The sequence below is a fragment of the Trachurus japonicus genome, chromosome 7 (assembly GCF_045865225.1).
Source record: "Trachurus japonicus isolate A0001 chromosome 7, Traja_1.0".
NCBI classification, from domain to species: domain Eukaryota; kingdom Metazoa; phylum Chordata; class Actinopteri; order Carangiformes; family Carangidae; genus Trachurus; species Trachurus japonicus.
In genome coordinates, this window is record NC_140913.1 from 1,770,526 (window position 1) to 1,787,407 (window position 16,882).

General features: G+C 43.1%; 1 protein-coding gene across 2 annotated transcripts; it reads left to right on the plus strand.

Annotated features, from left to right (window-relative positions):
- Positions 1-1,948: 1,948 nt before the first annotated feature.
- sypa (synaptophysin a) lies at positions 1,949-15,873 on the plus strand. 2 transcript variants are annotated; one of them, XM_085780754.1, is made up of 8 exons: positions 1,949-2,020; positions 6,277-6,342; positions 8,452-8,576; positions 9,841-10,039; positions 10,111-10,302; positions 10,813-11,028; positions 13,198-13,296; positions 14,999-15,873. In XM_085780754.1, exons 1-7 carry the CDS (start codon positions 2,003-2,005, stop codon positions 13,279-13,281), a joined length of 900 nt encoding a protein of 299 aa, XP_085636880.1. In that variant the 5' UTR covers positions 1,949-2,002; the 3' UTR covers positions 13,282-13,296; positions 14,999-15,873. The 2 variants fall into 2 exon arrangements, with proteins under 2 accessions (XP_085636880.1, XP_085636881.1); XM_085780755.1 differs by having other exon boundaries at positions 13,216-13,296.
- Positions 15,874-16,882: the final 1,009 nt, after the last annotated feature.

Here is a 16,882-nt window from a genome sequence, read left to right on the forward strand (position 1 = left end):
TTGAGGGAAGCAGGACCCAAATGCAGACAGCCACGATTCCAGTTTCAGTTGCACGAAGTGGGTTTATTTACTCACAAATGGGGAAACACAGGGACATGAAGGCAGGAGGACAAACCACAATGACCCGACAAAGACAAAGGGAGACACTGAGGTTAAATACATGAGGGAATGAGACACAGATGGTGCAATTAACACAGGTGAGACACATTAGGCACATGAAGACAAGACAAGGTCTTCAAAATAAAACAGACAAGACAACAGGGTCATGACAGACTTTGGTGGTTTCACACTGTGAAATATTGAAAACCAGTGTTTAACCAACAATTCCTCCAAGGCAAGCAACTGACTGCAAACTGGTGCCTCAGCCCTGACCTTATAGGCTCCTTGATGTCTTCCACAGCCCACTGCAGGGGCTCCACAGCTTAGTTTGAATTTAGTTTAGTTTATTATTACAGGACAGTGTACAATACCATTAATCAATTGAAGAACAACGAAGAGATGGTTGTACCAGATTTAGCCTCTAGGGCTAATTTCCATCTGTAGTCCCAACATAAAATAAAGATCACAGTAAAATACAGGAGGAGCCCAGGACATAGAACGACACAGGTGAACACAGCTCTGCCTGTGACTCCAAAATTAGCTGGATAGGTCGAAATGATGAAAACAAAACACCCATATGGTTTTCACAACCTATGAGTTTTGACACTTGTATTGGCAAAACATGCACTTTTTATGTTCCCTATAAGCCTTAAAGTCTCAGCTCAACATGCAGCCCTCAACTTTATCAGGCGGAGTCAGGAAATTGCTAAATGCTTCAAAACCACTGATCAGCCTGATGAAACCTCAGCTCCATCTGCACCATCTGACTAAAGTGACAGGAAACAGTTAAACTATAGAGGTTCAACATCTGGAGTCACGTAGCCTATGTGTCGGCTTGAGGCCCCCTGCACACCCTCTTTCCTGTAACATTGCATCATCTGTAGAATTTGCTTTGTGTTTTGCAAAAAGTCGTCCAAACATTTATTCATACAGCGCTTTACAAGATAAAAGGTACAAAGTTCTTCACATCAAAAGCATCAAAGACGCCTGAGGTTGTTTGCAACATGCCACGTGTGCCCTGGAGGTTGCTCTGTCAGCGTGTGTTAGCTTACTGAGAGAAGATCAGAGTGTGTGATGGTGGATCAGAAGAGAAGCTCTGAAGCTGCTGTTTTGATTGACTGTTGTGGGTGATTAAATAAAAGGGTGAAAAATACCTGCTGGGAAGTCTGGAAAACAGTGTTATTGATGACTGTACTGTACAAACCCCAACATACTATATTGCTGCATACTGACACGGAAATAAAACTTTCCCCAATGATGTGCTTATTTGACAAAGAAATCAAAGACAGCCCGTGACATTTAAAGTATCTTTAATATGTAACTCTTTTCTACAGGGTGGGGGTCAGTGATTATAATATGTCATGTGACCTGATGTGTCATGTGATCATCTGTAGGTGGTGGTGGTGGTGGTGGTCTTGCCTGTGATTAAATATGCAGTGAAAAGACCGAGACACTGTCAGTTCCTGCGTCACGTGGCACGGTCAAAAGTCACCGTCATCACCGCACGTCAACGCATCCTACTCATAGACTGTAAAAAGAATCCTACTACCATGATGACGCAATCATGACCCCCCCCCCCCCCCCCCCCCCCCGACTATCCCGGTAGGAGTTAATCTGATGTGATGGAAGCCGTGTGTGTCTGATGCGTGTGCAGATGTTGAGGCTGAGGCCGCTCATTAACCCTTTCATGCCATGTGTGTTTCACATTCAAAGCTGCTGTGAGCTGCTGTAGCTATGGAGTCCAATTAATAGTAAATAAAAAATTAATGACGCGGGCACAGAGTGAGAGAGAGAGAGAGAGAGAGCCTCCTCCCACCGCCCCCCGTCATCCCACCGCCTCCCTCCCCCTCCTCCTCCTCCTCCTCCTCCCTCCATCTCCTCTCTCCTCTCGACAGGCGGCAGGATGGACGTCGTAAACCAGGTACAAACATTGAACGTTCCCGTCTTATTTCTCATGTTTCTGCCTTTTGTTTCTCACATCTGTATCCTACACTGTGTGTGGTGTTGGGCCGTGTGTCTGCATCGTGTTTCGGGGCCGAGCTGCCGGGGTTTTGTGCGCGTCTCCCGGTTCAGCATCCTCTGTGTGTCGGGGCCGCAGCGCGGACGGTCAGAGCAGAGAAAACAGACATCAGATCAGCTGATTGCTCTAATTCCGTGGATGAAATCCGACGCTGCAGATGTTTGTGTCGTTGTCACATCGGACTCATTAGACCGTGTTCACAGCTCAGGATGCCCGGGTGTAAAGGAGTGGGGATGGGGGGTGAGGGGGGTGGGGGGTTCTGGGTGTTTTCTGTGGCGGACTGCGGGAAGAACGGGTCTGCTCAGCCCTGCGCACTGTCTGCAGGAGAAATAACTACATTAATACTAATGTTCAGTGTTCGTGTGACGAGACCAGATGTGTTTGCGTGTGTGCGCGCGCGTCTGTGTCTGTGTGTGTTTGTGTGGTTGTAAAATGGCAGCCGGAGGAGGAGGAGGAGGATTCCTCTGGATGCTGATGCTGATGTTGTTGTTGCGGGTCAAACCGGCTCTGGTTTTACATGTTCTCGTCGTTTTCCTGCGGATCTGCTGTCGTGTTCTTTTTTTTACACGCCAATAACCCGGGTCTTCTTCTTCTTCCTCCTCCTCTTCCTCTTCCTCCTCCTCCTCCTCCTCCTCAGCATCAGCAGCAGCAGCAGCAGCGGCTGTAAGATGGAGACCAGCAGAGAAACAGTCCCTGTAATGTTAGAGCATCACTGTTTTTTCCTCTGGCTTATTCTGTTCCACCTTCATCAGGGTGGAGCTTCTCCACAGTAACAGAAGAGGATATTTATAGATACGATATCAGTATTTGGGTAGAGCAGAAGTGATATGTCGATTTTTTATTTTATATTATTAGATCAGCAGGTGTTTTAGTCAAATTAAGTATAATACCTGCCGTTTGGTCACATGGCAGGAAGCTGGGTGAAGTGCTGGTTGGACAGAAGGAGTCTGAAGATATTTTATCAACAAAACTATCTTTTATCAATATTGACAACATTTTTGTGGAATAAACTAATCATGAAAACACATATTTATATGAATATTACAAATGCAAGGACTGCCTATCTGTTTCTACATTCACATGTCTTTAACAGTCTGATCCAGTCTGGTTTGAGCTAACTTGGGGTCTCAGGGCCCCAGTCCTGGGTGTGGTCCTTCCCTACTTTAAGGTTGTGGAGATGATGAAACAGCAGAAAGAAGGAAGCTGTTAGTTATCTTTACTTATTTATAATCTGTCTTAAAAAATTGGATCATTTAAGAAGACACAGTCTGAACTAATAACTCAATGAACTGCTCTTTATCAATTCTTGTTGATTGAGTCACTCACACTGCGGCTAAACCTCTGCTATCACATCACAGTCCACATGCAAGGCAAGGCCATTTTATTTGTATAGCCCGTTTTTACAAACAGTTTGTCTCAAAGGGCTTTACATGGCATCGTAACAACATCCTCTGTCCTTAGACTCTCACATCCACTGAGGGAAAACTCCAGAGAAAACCCTTTTAACAGGGAAAAATTGGAGAAAGCTCAGGGTGAGCAACAGAGGAGGGATCCCTCACCTAGGATGGGCAGACGTGACATAGATGTTGACAAGAAAACAGTTTACAACACAGAATATGGGAAACATGGAAATATTAACAAGAGCTTCAACATGCATCAATGATGTGTACAGAAACCATGTGTATGCTATGGTATTGGTATTTATCTGACCATAAATAAACATGGTTCTGCAAAGTGTGTGAAACATACAAAAAATGATCCTTATAGCCTTATTTCCATTAGCTCCTCTACTGTCTGCCCATACAGTCCATTTTGTTTCCTTCTCATAATGTCATATAACCATGTTACCTTATTTCTTTGCACTTGCCTATCTAATTCTTCTACTTTAAGTCCTCTACAGTGGTTACATAGACATCAAGAATCTGTCTTTTGTTTATGGTTTCACTGTGTACATCCTCTCTCTGACCACCACCTCCACCTCCTCATCGTATTATGTCCCCAAAAACCTAGGTCCACATGATGTTTGAGCTATGTCTCTTGGATATAAAGCACATCTTTCTCATTTTATTGATGTATTGAAAGCTTGACCTCTTGCAATAAGGCTTATAGTGCTCAATTGTAGAATCAGGAAAAGCATTAATCAAAAATCACTACTCTGTGATAAGCCATCCTGGATGTAACACAACAGCTTATCACAGTCAAATCCTTTACACATCAGTTGTAACCATTCTACTTTTTAGCCTTGATCTCTTTTTTTGTCTGTTGTAAAGAAACATTTACAACCTTGCCAATAAATGCCACAAAGCTGAACCACAATCATTTTTTCATTCTATGTAACTATTACAGGACTCGAATTCTGCACCTGAGACAGCATGGGAGACTCTACTTAAATGTCAATGTTTGAGACTGACTGTTGAATCACTGTCATACCCTGCACTACCTACTTTACTTCTTCAGTCTATGATGTTTGTTTTGAACTTTCTAACTTTGGATTTCCATTGCTCTTTTCTGCACCCCATCCTTACAGAATTTGAACTTGGAATAAGATGCACAGCCCCCACCCATACTATTGCCAGCACATCTTACACACCTGGGTCTTGGTCTTGCTATGTCCTATTCTCTGTGATTTAAGGCTTCTCAAGATTTTGGGAACACACTGTATCAATGGGGAAATTTGTTCTTCCAGTCATTACTTTGTCTGAGATCTTCTCCTCAAACCAAAGAACTGACAGGCCACCCAACATTTTACCTTACCCTAGACTAATCTCTAAAGAAACTTCACTTATTATAGACTCATTTTCAACATTTACCCTGTTGAAAGGCATTGTCTTCATTGAACAACAATCTTCCCTTGCTTCCCCTCACTTACAGCCTCTGTAGTCTTCTTCTAGACGTCCTCCCTCCTACTCTAGTCCAATCTGCTTGATCCTGTTCCAATTCACTGGGCATTGTTTCAGCATTTTCATTTTCAAAGTTTGCCGCTCCACGATTCACAGGCGTCATTCTCCATCTGTACTGCACGACACACAGAGTGCCTTGCAGCGCTGCAAGTCAGGAGCAGCAGTGTAACTTCAAGCTCTGAGAGAAGCTACTTCTCTTCGTAGACAGCGGGCAGACTAGATGCTACGCTGACTCAGTAGCATCTAGTGTCACAAACTGGTATTACAACACTGGACAGGTTAAATACAAAACGTAATGTTACTGTGACAGTAACAACAAGAAGCACTTTAACTTAGATTCTGTAACCACAAGGAGCAACTGCGTTGTGATACTGTAACTGTTGCTGATACTAGTTCAAATAGACAATAAAATAGAATAGAGTAGAATGTCGTACTTTTACCTGTGATGTAGTATCTTTTTGTGTATGCAAACCTTTATTTGTAATGCAGTAGGGTTACTCACACTGCAGTCACTTTATTTGCACTGCAGTACTTTTACACTGTCGTACTGGCACTGTTCCTGGAGTACCTCCAACACACACCTCCCTCTCTTCCCTGGTTACTTGTCCGGTCTGTCATACTCAACTTGACCACTAGAGGGCACAGGCCTTCAGTTTAACCCTCCTGTTGTCCTTCTGGGTCAAATTGGCCCAGTCTGTTCCCTTCCTCCATCCATCCATCCATCCATCCATCCATCCATCCATCCATCCATCCATCCATCCATCCATCCATCCATCCATCCATCCATCCATCCTTCCTTCCTTCCTTCCTTCCTTCCTTCCTTCCCTTCGTCCTTACTTCTTCTTCCTTCCTGTTTTGATCCAACTGACCTGATCTGTTCCCTATACCTCCATCTTTTTTCTTCCCTTTTTCATTCTTCTTTCCCTTCTTCCTTCCTTCCTTCCTTCTTCTTCCTTCCTTGAACAAATCTATTCCCTCCCTCCTCTTTCCTTCCTTTTTCCCTTCCTTCCTTCCTTCCTTCCTTCCTTCCTTCCTTCCTTCCTTCCTTCCTTCCTTCCTTCCTTCCTTCCAATCTTTCCCTTTGTCCTTCCTTCTGTCCTTCCTTGACCCAGGAGGACACAGGGGGGTTACAATGAGTCCCTGTAATCACAATCACTTCCTGTTGCTGAGAAAGGTACCATGGCAGGTAACAGGTCAGCAGTGTTGGTCTCTGCTCAGGTCACAGTAATTAACTGACGTGTGTCTCTGTGTCTGCAGCTGGTGGCCCAGGGTCAGTTCAGGGTCCTAAAGGTTCCTCTGGGCTTCATCAAGGCCCTACAGTGGGTGAGTTCATCAAACCAGCACCTGCTCCACAGCTCCAGTCACACACCACTCCTATCACCCTGTGGTGTCTCCTGTCTCTACAGCTGCAGGACTCAGGACAATGCTCTGAAGCTCAATATAACAAACCTTTATAATAATGTCCCAATGATTCTTAAAAAATTTTTTTTTAAAAAGTTCTAAAAATTCTTTGAAACCCAGCAGCAGCCTGAGGTCCTTCTCAAAATATTCAACATGTTCTCTGAGCGTTCCAAACATGTTCCCTGAACGCTCTGAGAATGTTCTGAGAGGTTTTCACCCTGCGCTTCCTGGACTTCCTAAACCAGATTCAAACCAAAACCCTAAGAGGACCGGATCACATGTCCTCACTCTATCAGGTCTAGAGCTGGTCCTCACAAAGACGGAAGTACAGTCTAACACACTGAGCAGATGGTCACAGTCGGACCATCCCTGCTTGGCACGGTGTGTGTTTGTGTGTGTGACTGTGTCCTCTGTAAGTCTGATCATCAGTGATGATGATGATGATGATGATGACGATGATGATGATGATGATGATGATGATGATGATGATGAGGATGAGGATGAGGATGATGATGAGGATGAGGATGATGATGGTGGTGGTGGTGGTAGTGAGGGTTGTGGGTTTGATTCCTGCAGCAGCTCTACTCTGACTCTACAGAAAGAAGTGATGATGAGTCATCATCCTGCAGACAATGACACCAACTCTGCTTCAACAGAACTGCATTTAAAATAGCTGTAACCAGAGCCTCAGTAGGCTCTAGCTACATGTCTACAGAGACAGGTGGTTTGGTTTTAAACCAGTAGAAACCTGACATAAACCTATATCACCCAGGAAATTATAGATTCTACCTGCTTTCTACAATTTTGTCACTGAACCGGAGCAAACCTCAGAACCATCTACATTTTCCCTTATTGACCTATTAAGGATAAAAATGCAAGTTTCCTTTTTCTGTTACTCACCGTGTGATCATCACAACCACAAATCTGTTTGGAAGAGGTCACACATTTCTTACTGTAACCACAGAAAGAGTGACCCAGTCACATGTCAAAAGGAAACACAACTGTGTCAAATGATCATATAAAGTATAAGTAACGGTTATGAATCATTTTATCCTCCCCCAGATGTTCACAGCTTCTTCTTAACTCCTCAAAACTTCAACCCTGTCAAGAGAATTTACCAGAAACTCAAATGTTACAAGCAGGTTACAGAGAACAATGTTTGCAGTTAAGCAGAAAAACTAAGATTATGGTCTCGTGGGCCTGAAAATATAGTTATCAAACTATCACTGATCAGCTGTTTGTCAATTGATAGATTAATTAATCTTATATCCCTGGCTCACTGTGTTGTGTGTTGGTATTTTAACATGATATAAACTTCACTAGGAGGCTTGTTTACCCACGTTCAGCCTGATTATTCTAAAAGATGGGAACCCCGGAGGATTCTGTTACTGCCATCTAATCAAAATCAAATAAATCACTGGCAGTGCTTTTTGTTTGATTTTAATTTTGAAATAGTAACATGTCCAACACATTTGTGTTTTGGACAAAGCAAATGTCAGGAGTCAGTAATGGTAAAGGGTTACCCATGTTTCAGAAACCTGTTTACAGACGCCATCTTTGGTGTTAAAACCTTCAATGTTCAATTCTAAAACATGTTTTCAAAAGAAGACAACAAAATTTGTACTCAGATCAGTATGAATACACTTATTTCTTTTAAAAAAAAATTGTGAGTATAAAAGGATATCGGAAAGCTGACAAATCTGTAATTGCCTTCTGTCATATTTTAGACACGCTGAAGAATGTGAGTTAGATTAACCACAGTTATTCCCATGATCATTAACTGTTTTTAGTGATAGTGTAATACTCAATGTCTGCCATTTTCACTGTGACACAGCGTGAAACTGGTATCTGTTTTATCTCTAGTTTGGACAGTGGTGTAAAAAGTCAAGTCACATCTGTGCTGTTGATTTGTCAGTTTCTACGGTTTGGGGCAGAACCAGATTATGATCTGATCCAATTCATGGCATTCACATACATCTAAGGGTCTGCACTCTAGTTACTTACATTCTTCCATTGCTCCTCCTCCTCCAGTTCTTCGCCATCTTTGCCTTCTCCACATGTGGCAGTTACTCTGGGATGTTTCGGATGGCGGTGGAGTGTGAGAACCGGACAGACAGCGACCTGAGTATAAAGGTGGAGTTTGAGTATCCATTCAGGTAAGTACAATATATCAGTGCAATAGCTACATCATTACCATCCATCATCACCATCAAATCTACTAATGATTTAGAGAGAAAACACAGTCAGACCCCATGAGTCGGTTGATGGAAAAGAAAACCACAGAAGAGTTTGAGGTCGTTAAAGGGATATGCCAACATTTCTTTTTTTTTTTTACATGTCTTGCCTCACTCCCGAGTCCATGACCAGCAGATAGACACCATCCTTTCGGCTGTGCGTGCAGTAACACGGGAGATAGAGCCGTATCGCCCGTAATTAGCTTAGCTCAAACACTGGAAGTGTATAGGTAGTGTTAGCCTGCTTCCACCTAAAGTCATCAGAGACACTCTTCTCAGCAACTCTAAACGGACTGATCTTCGTCTCAGAGCTGACAAAACTCTCCGGTAAGGCACCGGTAACGGGACGAGATCGGTCAAAACGTAGGATTCAAGCAAAGACGGTTTATTTTGGTTCAAGCTAGCTACATCGAGGGTAGGTTAGCTTCCTATTTCAAAGTAAAAGCACTTCTGTATGTAAAGAGCAACGGGTGTTTTATTTTGTGAAAGTAACCTGAAGTGCGTTGGTCACAACGGCTAGCTTGAGTAGCGCCGAATTCGTCCAAACGATATTGTAAACAGCTGGTATTTAGACAAATTAACGACACACTGCTGATCTAAACGGCTACTTTCTTGCCTTAAAATGTTTGAAATGTTGATAAAGTGATATATTTACAGAGTTTAGAGCTAAAATGAAATCAGCTTCTGACTGCTGATTTCAGCTTGGGTAGGAAGCAGGCTAACACTACCCATACACTTCCAGTGTTTGAGCTAAGCTAATTACGGGCGATACGGCTCTATCTCCCTTATTACTGCACGCACAGTCGAAAGAATGGTGTCTATCTGCTTGTCATGGACTCGGAAGTGAGGCAAGACATGAAAAAAAAGTTGGCGTATCCCTTTAAAGGCAGAAAACTGAAAGTTCAAATTTAGAATAAATCACTCCAGATGGAAAAGACAAAAGATGTGGGCTGTAATAAAAAAAGGACTGAATTAGTTAAGATTAAAATTATCTTGCGACAATAAGAGGGAACCGAAATATCTCCAACAATCTGGAACAAAAGGATTCATCCTCTGAGAACCATGAACATCTCATGTTGGTCTGTACAGATGCTGCAGAGAAGTTTCAGTCTGAACCTCCAACCTCACCATGAGTAGCTAGATGTTTAAAACTGAGACTGAACCAAAGTATTTCCTCTTCTGTCAGACTCCACCAGGTGTATTTCGACGCCCCCACCTGTAAATCCGAGAGCAAAGATCGTCTCTTCTTGGTTGGCGACTACTCTTCCTCAGCTGAATTCTTCGTCACCATCGGAGTCTTCGCCTTCCTCTACTCCACAGCGGCTCTCAGCATCTATGTCTTTTTCTTCGAGAAATACAAGGAGAACAACAAGGGCCCGCTGGTGGTAAGTGCACCCGCCTGACCGACTGCCCAGGTGAGCTGTGGGAAACAACACTCATGCATTGTGTGTTTTAGGACCTGGGGGTGACCGGAGTGTTTGCCTTCATGTGGCTGGTGAGTTCGGCAGCCTGGGCCAAGGGTCTGTCTGACGTGAAGAGTGCCACCGATCCAGACAAAGTCATCACTATGATCGAGGCCTGCAAGTCCAAGGAGAACCACTGCCGTGAAGTCCACGACCCAGTCATGTCTGGACTCAACACCTCTGTGGTAAGCTCTGTGGTAACCTCCAACCCTATGCAGGATACAACCATCACACCAATAATTTGTTTATTAATTTGAGGGTATTAAAGTTTTCTGTCTTAGTAAAAATTAAAACTGCACAGATAATATACAAAGCAAAGAATAATTTACTCCCTAACAATATTCAAAAAATGTTTTAGGAAAGAGAGGGGAGATATGAGCTAAGAGGGAAACTTAAATAAAACAAATAAGTATAGGGGCAGTGTTTAGCTCAGTTGGTAGAGCACCCGCCCCATGTGTTGAGGCTAAAAAAGCCCCAAAAATTTAAAAAAAAAAAGTGTTCCTATGTGTATCTCTGTGGCTGGATGAAGCTGTACACAAGCTGTCACTCCATTGTCCTCAATGTAAATCCATAATTCTTTGATAAGTTGTCACACAACCTTTTGCATGTTGGAAGAAGATTCATCAAATATCAGCACCAGTTAAAAGTATTTCTGTTATGTTGTGTGAAATGACCTTCACCCTCTTCTCCTCCAGGCGTTTGGTTTCATTAACCTGATCCTGTGGGCGGGAAACCTCTGGTTCGTCTTTAAGGAGACAGGCATCATTGCTCCCTTCATGCGGGCTCCTCCTCCAGAGGGGAAACCTGCTGCACCGGACGCCTACGCCCAGCAGGGCGCGTATGAACAAGACCCGTATGCCAGCAACCAGGGGGGATACCAACCCGACTACAACCAGCAAGGATACAACCAGGTGCCCCCCCCGACCTGCCTCTGCTGCTAATTAAACTACCAGGAGACTTACCAGGAGTTTAGACTGTGATTGGCTGAGTGAGGAAAATCATGAAGTAGATTTAAACCCAGTTTACACCTGGCATTAAGAGTCCTCCGTTCCTTCTCTGAGTTACGGGGGGGGGGGTCCGCGCAGCAGTATTTGTCCATATAATGGTTGTCAATGGATACCAACTTTCTTCGTCCAAAAAGACACACCAAAAACCATCCAAATACCCCCATGCTGCTCGTCTGTAATGTCCCTCTTGTATTGAAGCCCCAACATGAGAAATTGTTCCGGAAAAAATTAAATAAGTCTATGTTTTAAGCTTGTTTGTAGCGGAAGCTCCCAGTGTCTCAGTTCACTGCTCTTCCTGTGCCAGTGCAAATCTCGCGTGATTTGCACTGACCGGCAGAACAATTTCTCATGTCGGGGCTTCAATACAAGAGGGACATTACAGACGAGCACTATGGAGGTATTTGGATGTTTTTTGGTGTGTCTTTCTGGACGAAGAAAGTTGGTATCCATTGACAACCATTATATGGACAAATACTGCTGCGCGGACCGCCCCGTAACTCAGAGAAGGAACGGAGGACTCTGAAAATTCTCACAGCTCTTAGTCGACATGAGGGTGAGTAGATAATGAGTGAAATTAGAATTTTGGGTGAACTATCTCTTTAACATGCGTTTTCAGTGATCAGATTGTTGTTGGATAGTGCATGACCACATGAAAGTACAGGTGTAAACTCACACCCAAGAAAGGACGAGAGAGGACGGATTGTGATCCGATCGGCCAAACCACCTCTGAAGGTGGTCAGGGACGCATTGTGACCACATTGAACACACGTGTAAACAGTAATCCTGTATCCACATACAACTACATGGGCTAATACTTCTACTATTCATTTTCTCATTACTTTTTTAATTTTCCCATGCAAATATATGATCAGATCTCAATGTGGACACTGGAGACACATATTAATGCCAGGTGTAAATGCTATCTGGTCAAATTGTATCAAGAAACAATCTGGAGAATCTCAAGAATCAAGAAGTGCATACTGTTCGAATCCCACGCCGAGCGGCCCTATCCTGCGTGTTATTCCCACCCTCTCTGCCTCCCATTTACTGTCTCTCTCTTGACTCTCCTGTAAAAAAATACTGAATTTGGTTTACCTGGTCTTTAAAGGCAAAAAAGCCCCAAAAATTATACTTAAAAAAGAAAAAACAACAAAAAAACAACCAAGTACATTAAAAAGTGTTCCTATGTGTATCTCTGTGGCTGGATGAAGCTGTGGAATAGTTTGCCATATGATCCCAAACAAAGCAAAAACATAACACTGTTTAAAAAGAAATGAAAACATAGTACGATAGAAAGCTAAACAGGATTGATCATTTGGGATTTAACTGCAACTTTAATGCTGTTTACTTATTTTGACTTTATTTGTTGATTATAAGATTTCTGCTACTTTCTGTTACACTGAAACCATAAAGAGCTCCAAAGGTTTAAAGGGATATTTCAGCATTTTTGGCAAATTTTGCCTATTGCCATAATCCATATAGTCATAGCAGTAGGTTCATTACCTTTAATTGTCGGTGCAAGCTGTTTTTAGAACAGCGGGGCAGAGACATGAGCTACTCAGCTAACGCTACAGAGGCTCATGGTATTTCTACGTTTCCCTCATCAAACTAAACACAATCCAACAACTCCACAACGCTCTGGTGGACAAGTTGTGACCTGCACATTCACCACACTATGAGATAATAACGAATAATTATGTAACATTATGACACATGAAGCAAATACTCGGAACTACTGGCTCTTTTTAAGTCACTCTGCCGAGCAGCCGTGTCTGGAATATATTTCCGGCTACGTATTTGCCTTGAAAACAACTCTGTATTGTAACATTCCATATTACCTCATAGCGTGGTGAATGTGCAGGTCACAACTTGTCCATGAGAGTGTTTTGGAGTTGTTGGATTGTGTATTTGATGAGTTTGATGAGGGAAAGCCCTGACATACCGTGCGCTGTGAATCTCAAGAATCAAGAAGTGCATACAGGATTAAGAAGTGGAAGTGGATACAGCCACAGCAAACTGTTACTGTGAGACTGATGCACACTCACTCAGTGTGTTGTTATCTGTGTCTTCCAGGATGCAGAGTACGGTCAGGGGCAGGGGCAGGGGCAGGGCTATGGCCAGCAGGGGGCGCCAACCTCCTTCTCCAATCAGATGTGAAATGACAGGAAGCAGGTGAGTCCACTTCATTCATCAGTTTTGGTCATTGAAGTCCTTAGGCTGATTTTCAGATTTACACCAACAGTGTTTCCTCCTGTTTGATCACAAGTACAGGGAACAGCAGAAAAGAAATGTCACAGTCCAGATACGCACTCCTGTACCAGAAGGTTATTATGGTTTGCAGCAGAGGTGGTTTGAAAGATTAGGTCTTCAGGGGAGTCCACAGAGAACAGGAGGGTCACTCCAGAATTACAGTTTTTCTCAATTGTTGAGACATATGTCTCGAAACCTTCCATCCTTTTCTCTAAACTGTAAACACAAAACCCATTCACAAAACCTCTGACTCTTCCTACAAAACCAAACTATTGCCTCAAAACAGATCAAACTGCTCAAAACCGAACATTGTTGTCAGATCAGACCCCGAGTCAGTCAAAATGAAAAACACCACTGAACAGTCATTACACACAACGTAGAAAAAAGGAAAACACAATGCTCAGATCATAAAGCTGTAGAAATAATCTTTATGTTCAGAACAGGAAAATGTACAGGAAAATGCATTTTGCAAAGCAAAACAAAATTCCTGTTTAGCACTTGTAGTAAAAAAAAAAAAAAAAAATGAACTGAACTGGCTTAGACTGGTTTCTTCACATCATTAGCCACAAGTGTGATCAGTTTTGAGTTGCTGTGTTTAAGTTTAGACACCTGTGCTTTGATTGAGTTTAACTTTTGCTGCCTGCACTTACTATTATGCAACACAAGTGCATCACAGTGCAAAATGTGTTTCAGTGGGTGAGAATATGTTTGCAAGTTGTATCTAACTAGGTGAAAAGTGCTTAAAGGGATAGTAGCATTTTTTTTTAAAGTGGGGTTGTAGGATCTACAAATAGCCCCTAAGTACTTTAATTGCAGTAGAAGACTCTCTGCACTCCTCCCGTTAGCAACGCCAGCCCATAGCCCTGCCCAGAGATTTACAACATACATTGTTGTGAATGGACCCAAAGAAACGGCCTATATTCGCGGCCTAAAAGAGGTTTTACGTGAAAAAAATTACACAGTTCCATTGTTCGCTATAATATAATTTTTTTTTTTGTATTTTTTTTTTCAGGTAAAACTTCTTTTAGGCCACGAAAATAGGCCGTTTCTTTGGGTTTGTTCACAATTCTGTATGCTGTAAATCTCTGGGCAGAGCTATGGGCTGGCGTTGCTAACGGGAGGAGTGCAGAGAGTCTGCTACTGCAATTAAAGTACTTAGGGGCTATTTGTAGATCATACAACCCCACTTTTAAAAAATGCTACTATCCCTTTAAGGTTCTGCCAAAAGGGCGACCAATCCAATAAATGGGTTGAGGGCCCTGAGGATTTGGTTCAGACAATAAGGTTTAGTGTTTTAGCAATTGAGAAAAACTGTAAGACCAGCTCTCACTGTTTCTCTAACGATTCCCTCCATGAGCAGCACCTGGCGACAGTGGCAAGAAAACCAAGAGGCACAAACCTCACGCAGAACTGGAGTCGGGGTGGATGACAATCTGACATGATCTTCTTTATAACTGTGACTGAACTATTCTATGTGGCCAGTAAAAGAGTTTTGTGCCTCAGAGGAAACAGTTTGTCCAGTCAGGAGAGATCACAAAGATACGTTTAGGTCACAAATGAATTCCTGTTATTAGTCAATTAAATAGCGAGGTGAGACTCAACATGTTTTTGTGTTCCTCCACAGGAAGCCTCGGAGTGAACAGAGAGTGGGTCGCCTGCAACCTACCCACAATGCAACACTCCTGTCTCTCTGCAAAGTGAATGGGTGGGGTGGGCAGTGGGAGGGGGAAGGGAGAGATATGTGGTGGTTGGGGGGGAGGGGGGGTTTAGATGTTCACTATAATGAATTGATGTGTAAATGATTGAAAAGAGTCTTATAACTAACAAATCCACAACTTGAACAAAGAACCACAATAACAATGCTGTCAAATAGAAGCCCTCTGAACCAGTGACAATGTTGATAAGAGTTAAATTCATATTAATCTGTGGAGAGAATGTATGTTTGTGTTGTATAGTTATCACTTTGAACAGATATATAATATAGACTGAACTGTTTCTTCATGTTTCTGATTGAACCCTGCCCCTGTCATATGCCCCGCCCCTCCCTTAACATCAACAAACCAGATTCACATCGGCAGTCACAAAGCTGTTCAGACTGGGTTCACACTGATCCAAACCAAATTCAAACCAATTGAAAAACTGAAAAAAAAAAGTTTAAACAAGGATCGGAGCCAGCGGCGCTGCGTCCACCAACATCACCTCCCAGCTGTTTGCTGTTTGTCTTGCTGCATGTAAATATCAACACAGGAAGTGATGTCATTCTGGAGACGCAGTAAACCCAGTCTGGACTTCAGCTCCATGGTGACGCCAGGTAGGAAACTGGATCCAAAATGGCTCCTTGTCAATACAGTTTGCGCTGTGTGATTAATGGGCTCGGCTGGAGCTTCGTTCTGTCTGTTACATTCCTGCTGCTGCTCAGTGGAGAGGCCGCGACCTGCAGACACGTCCATCCCAGAACCTGAGCCACAGATCCAAAACCACACTCCAGAGACAGTCCCAATGCTTCAGGGAGACACAGTCGCTGGTAGAAACACAGATGTAAGGCATCTTGTTCAGGTGTGAGTCAGTCTTCCTCAGCAGTTCATCAACAAAGCTGTTCTCTGCTACCAACACAACATGAACAAACCCAACCACAGTTCAATTTGTTTATTATCAGATCAAACAGGACAAAAAAGCATGTAGCTGATACTGTCTGAGCCTCCATCGAAGGTCAGGTGAAGGTAAGATGGACGTGTCTGAGCTTTTGTTGGCCCTCAGCCAATCAGCAGCAGCCATGAGCTGTTTTTGTATTTAAAAAAAAAAGCTTCTTCTTCTTTGGTTGTTTTTTGGAAAGTGAAGCTGTTTCTAGCGTCGGTATCTTCCTCCGCATGGTGATGTGTTTCCTGCTCGTGTTGTACAGTAACTGAAGATTGGTGTGATTCTACTTCCTGTTCTCCTGTACAGGGGGGTGTGTGTGTGTGTGTGCGTGTGCGTGTGCCTGTGTGTGAGTGTGTTACCTGTCCATACCTCTTAACTTCAACTCTTCATTAGTCTTTACTTGAACTTCTTTTGTTTTGATCAACTGCCACTTTTCTTTCTGTTTTTCTTCTCGTTATCTGTTCATAACTTCTTCCCTTTCCCTTTTCCTTCCCTCCATCCTCCCCCCTCCTCTTTCTCCTACTATTTTTTAAACTGTATCATATCTTTCTTGCTCCCCCTCCCAGTGTCGTTCTTCTTGTCGTTCTTTTTTGTGACTCTCCTCTGCCTCCGTGACGTAACTTCCTGTGTGATGATATTCTACTCAGCATCAGTGACCATGACGATGGTGTTGACAGTGTTGATGATGATGATACGTGTGTGTGACTTGTTGCTTTGGAGACGCACCCCGACCCCCCCCCTCTCCCCCCTCCCCCTGTTGTGTTTATTCAGTGGAAAATTTCAATAAACAACAAACTCGTCTCTGATTCTGTCTGTTCATGAAGAGAGAGTGGATGAGTGGATGAGTGGACAAATGAATATAGGCTATTAG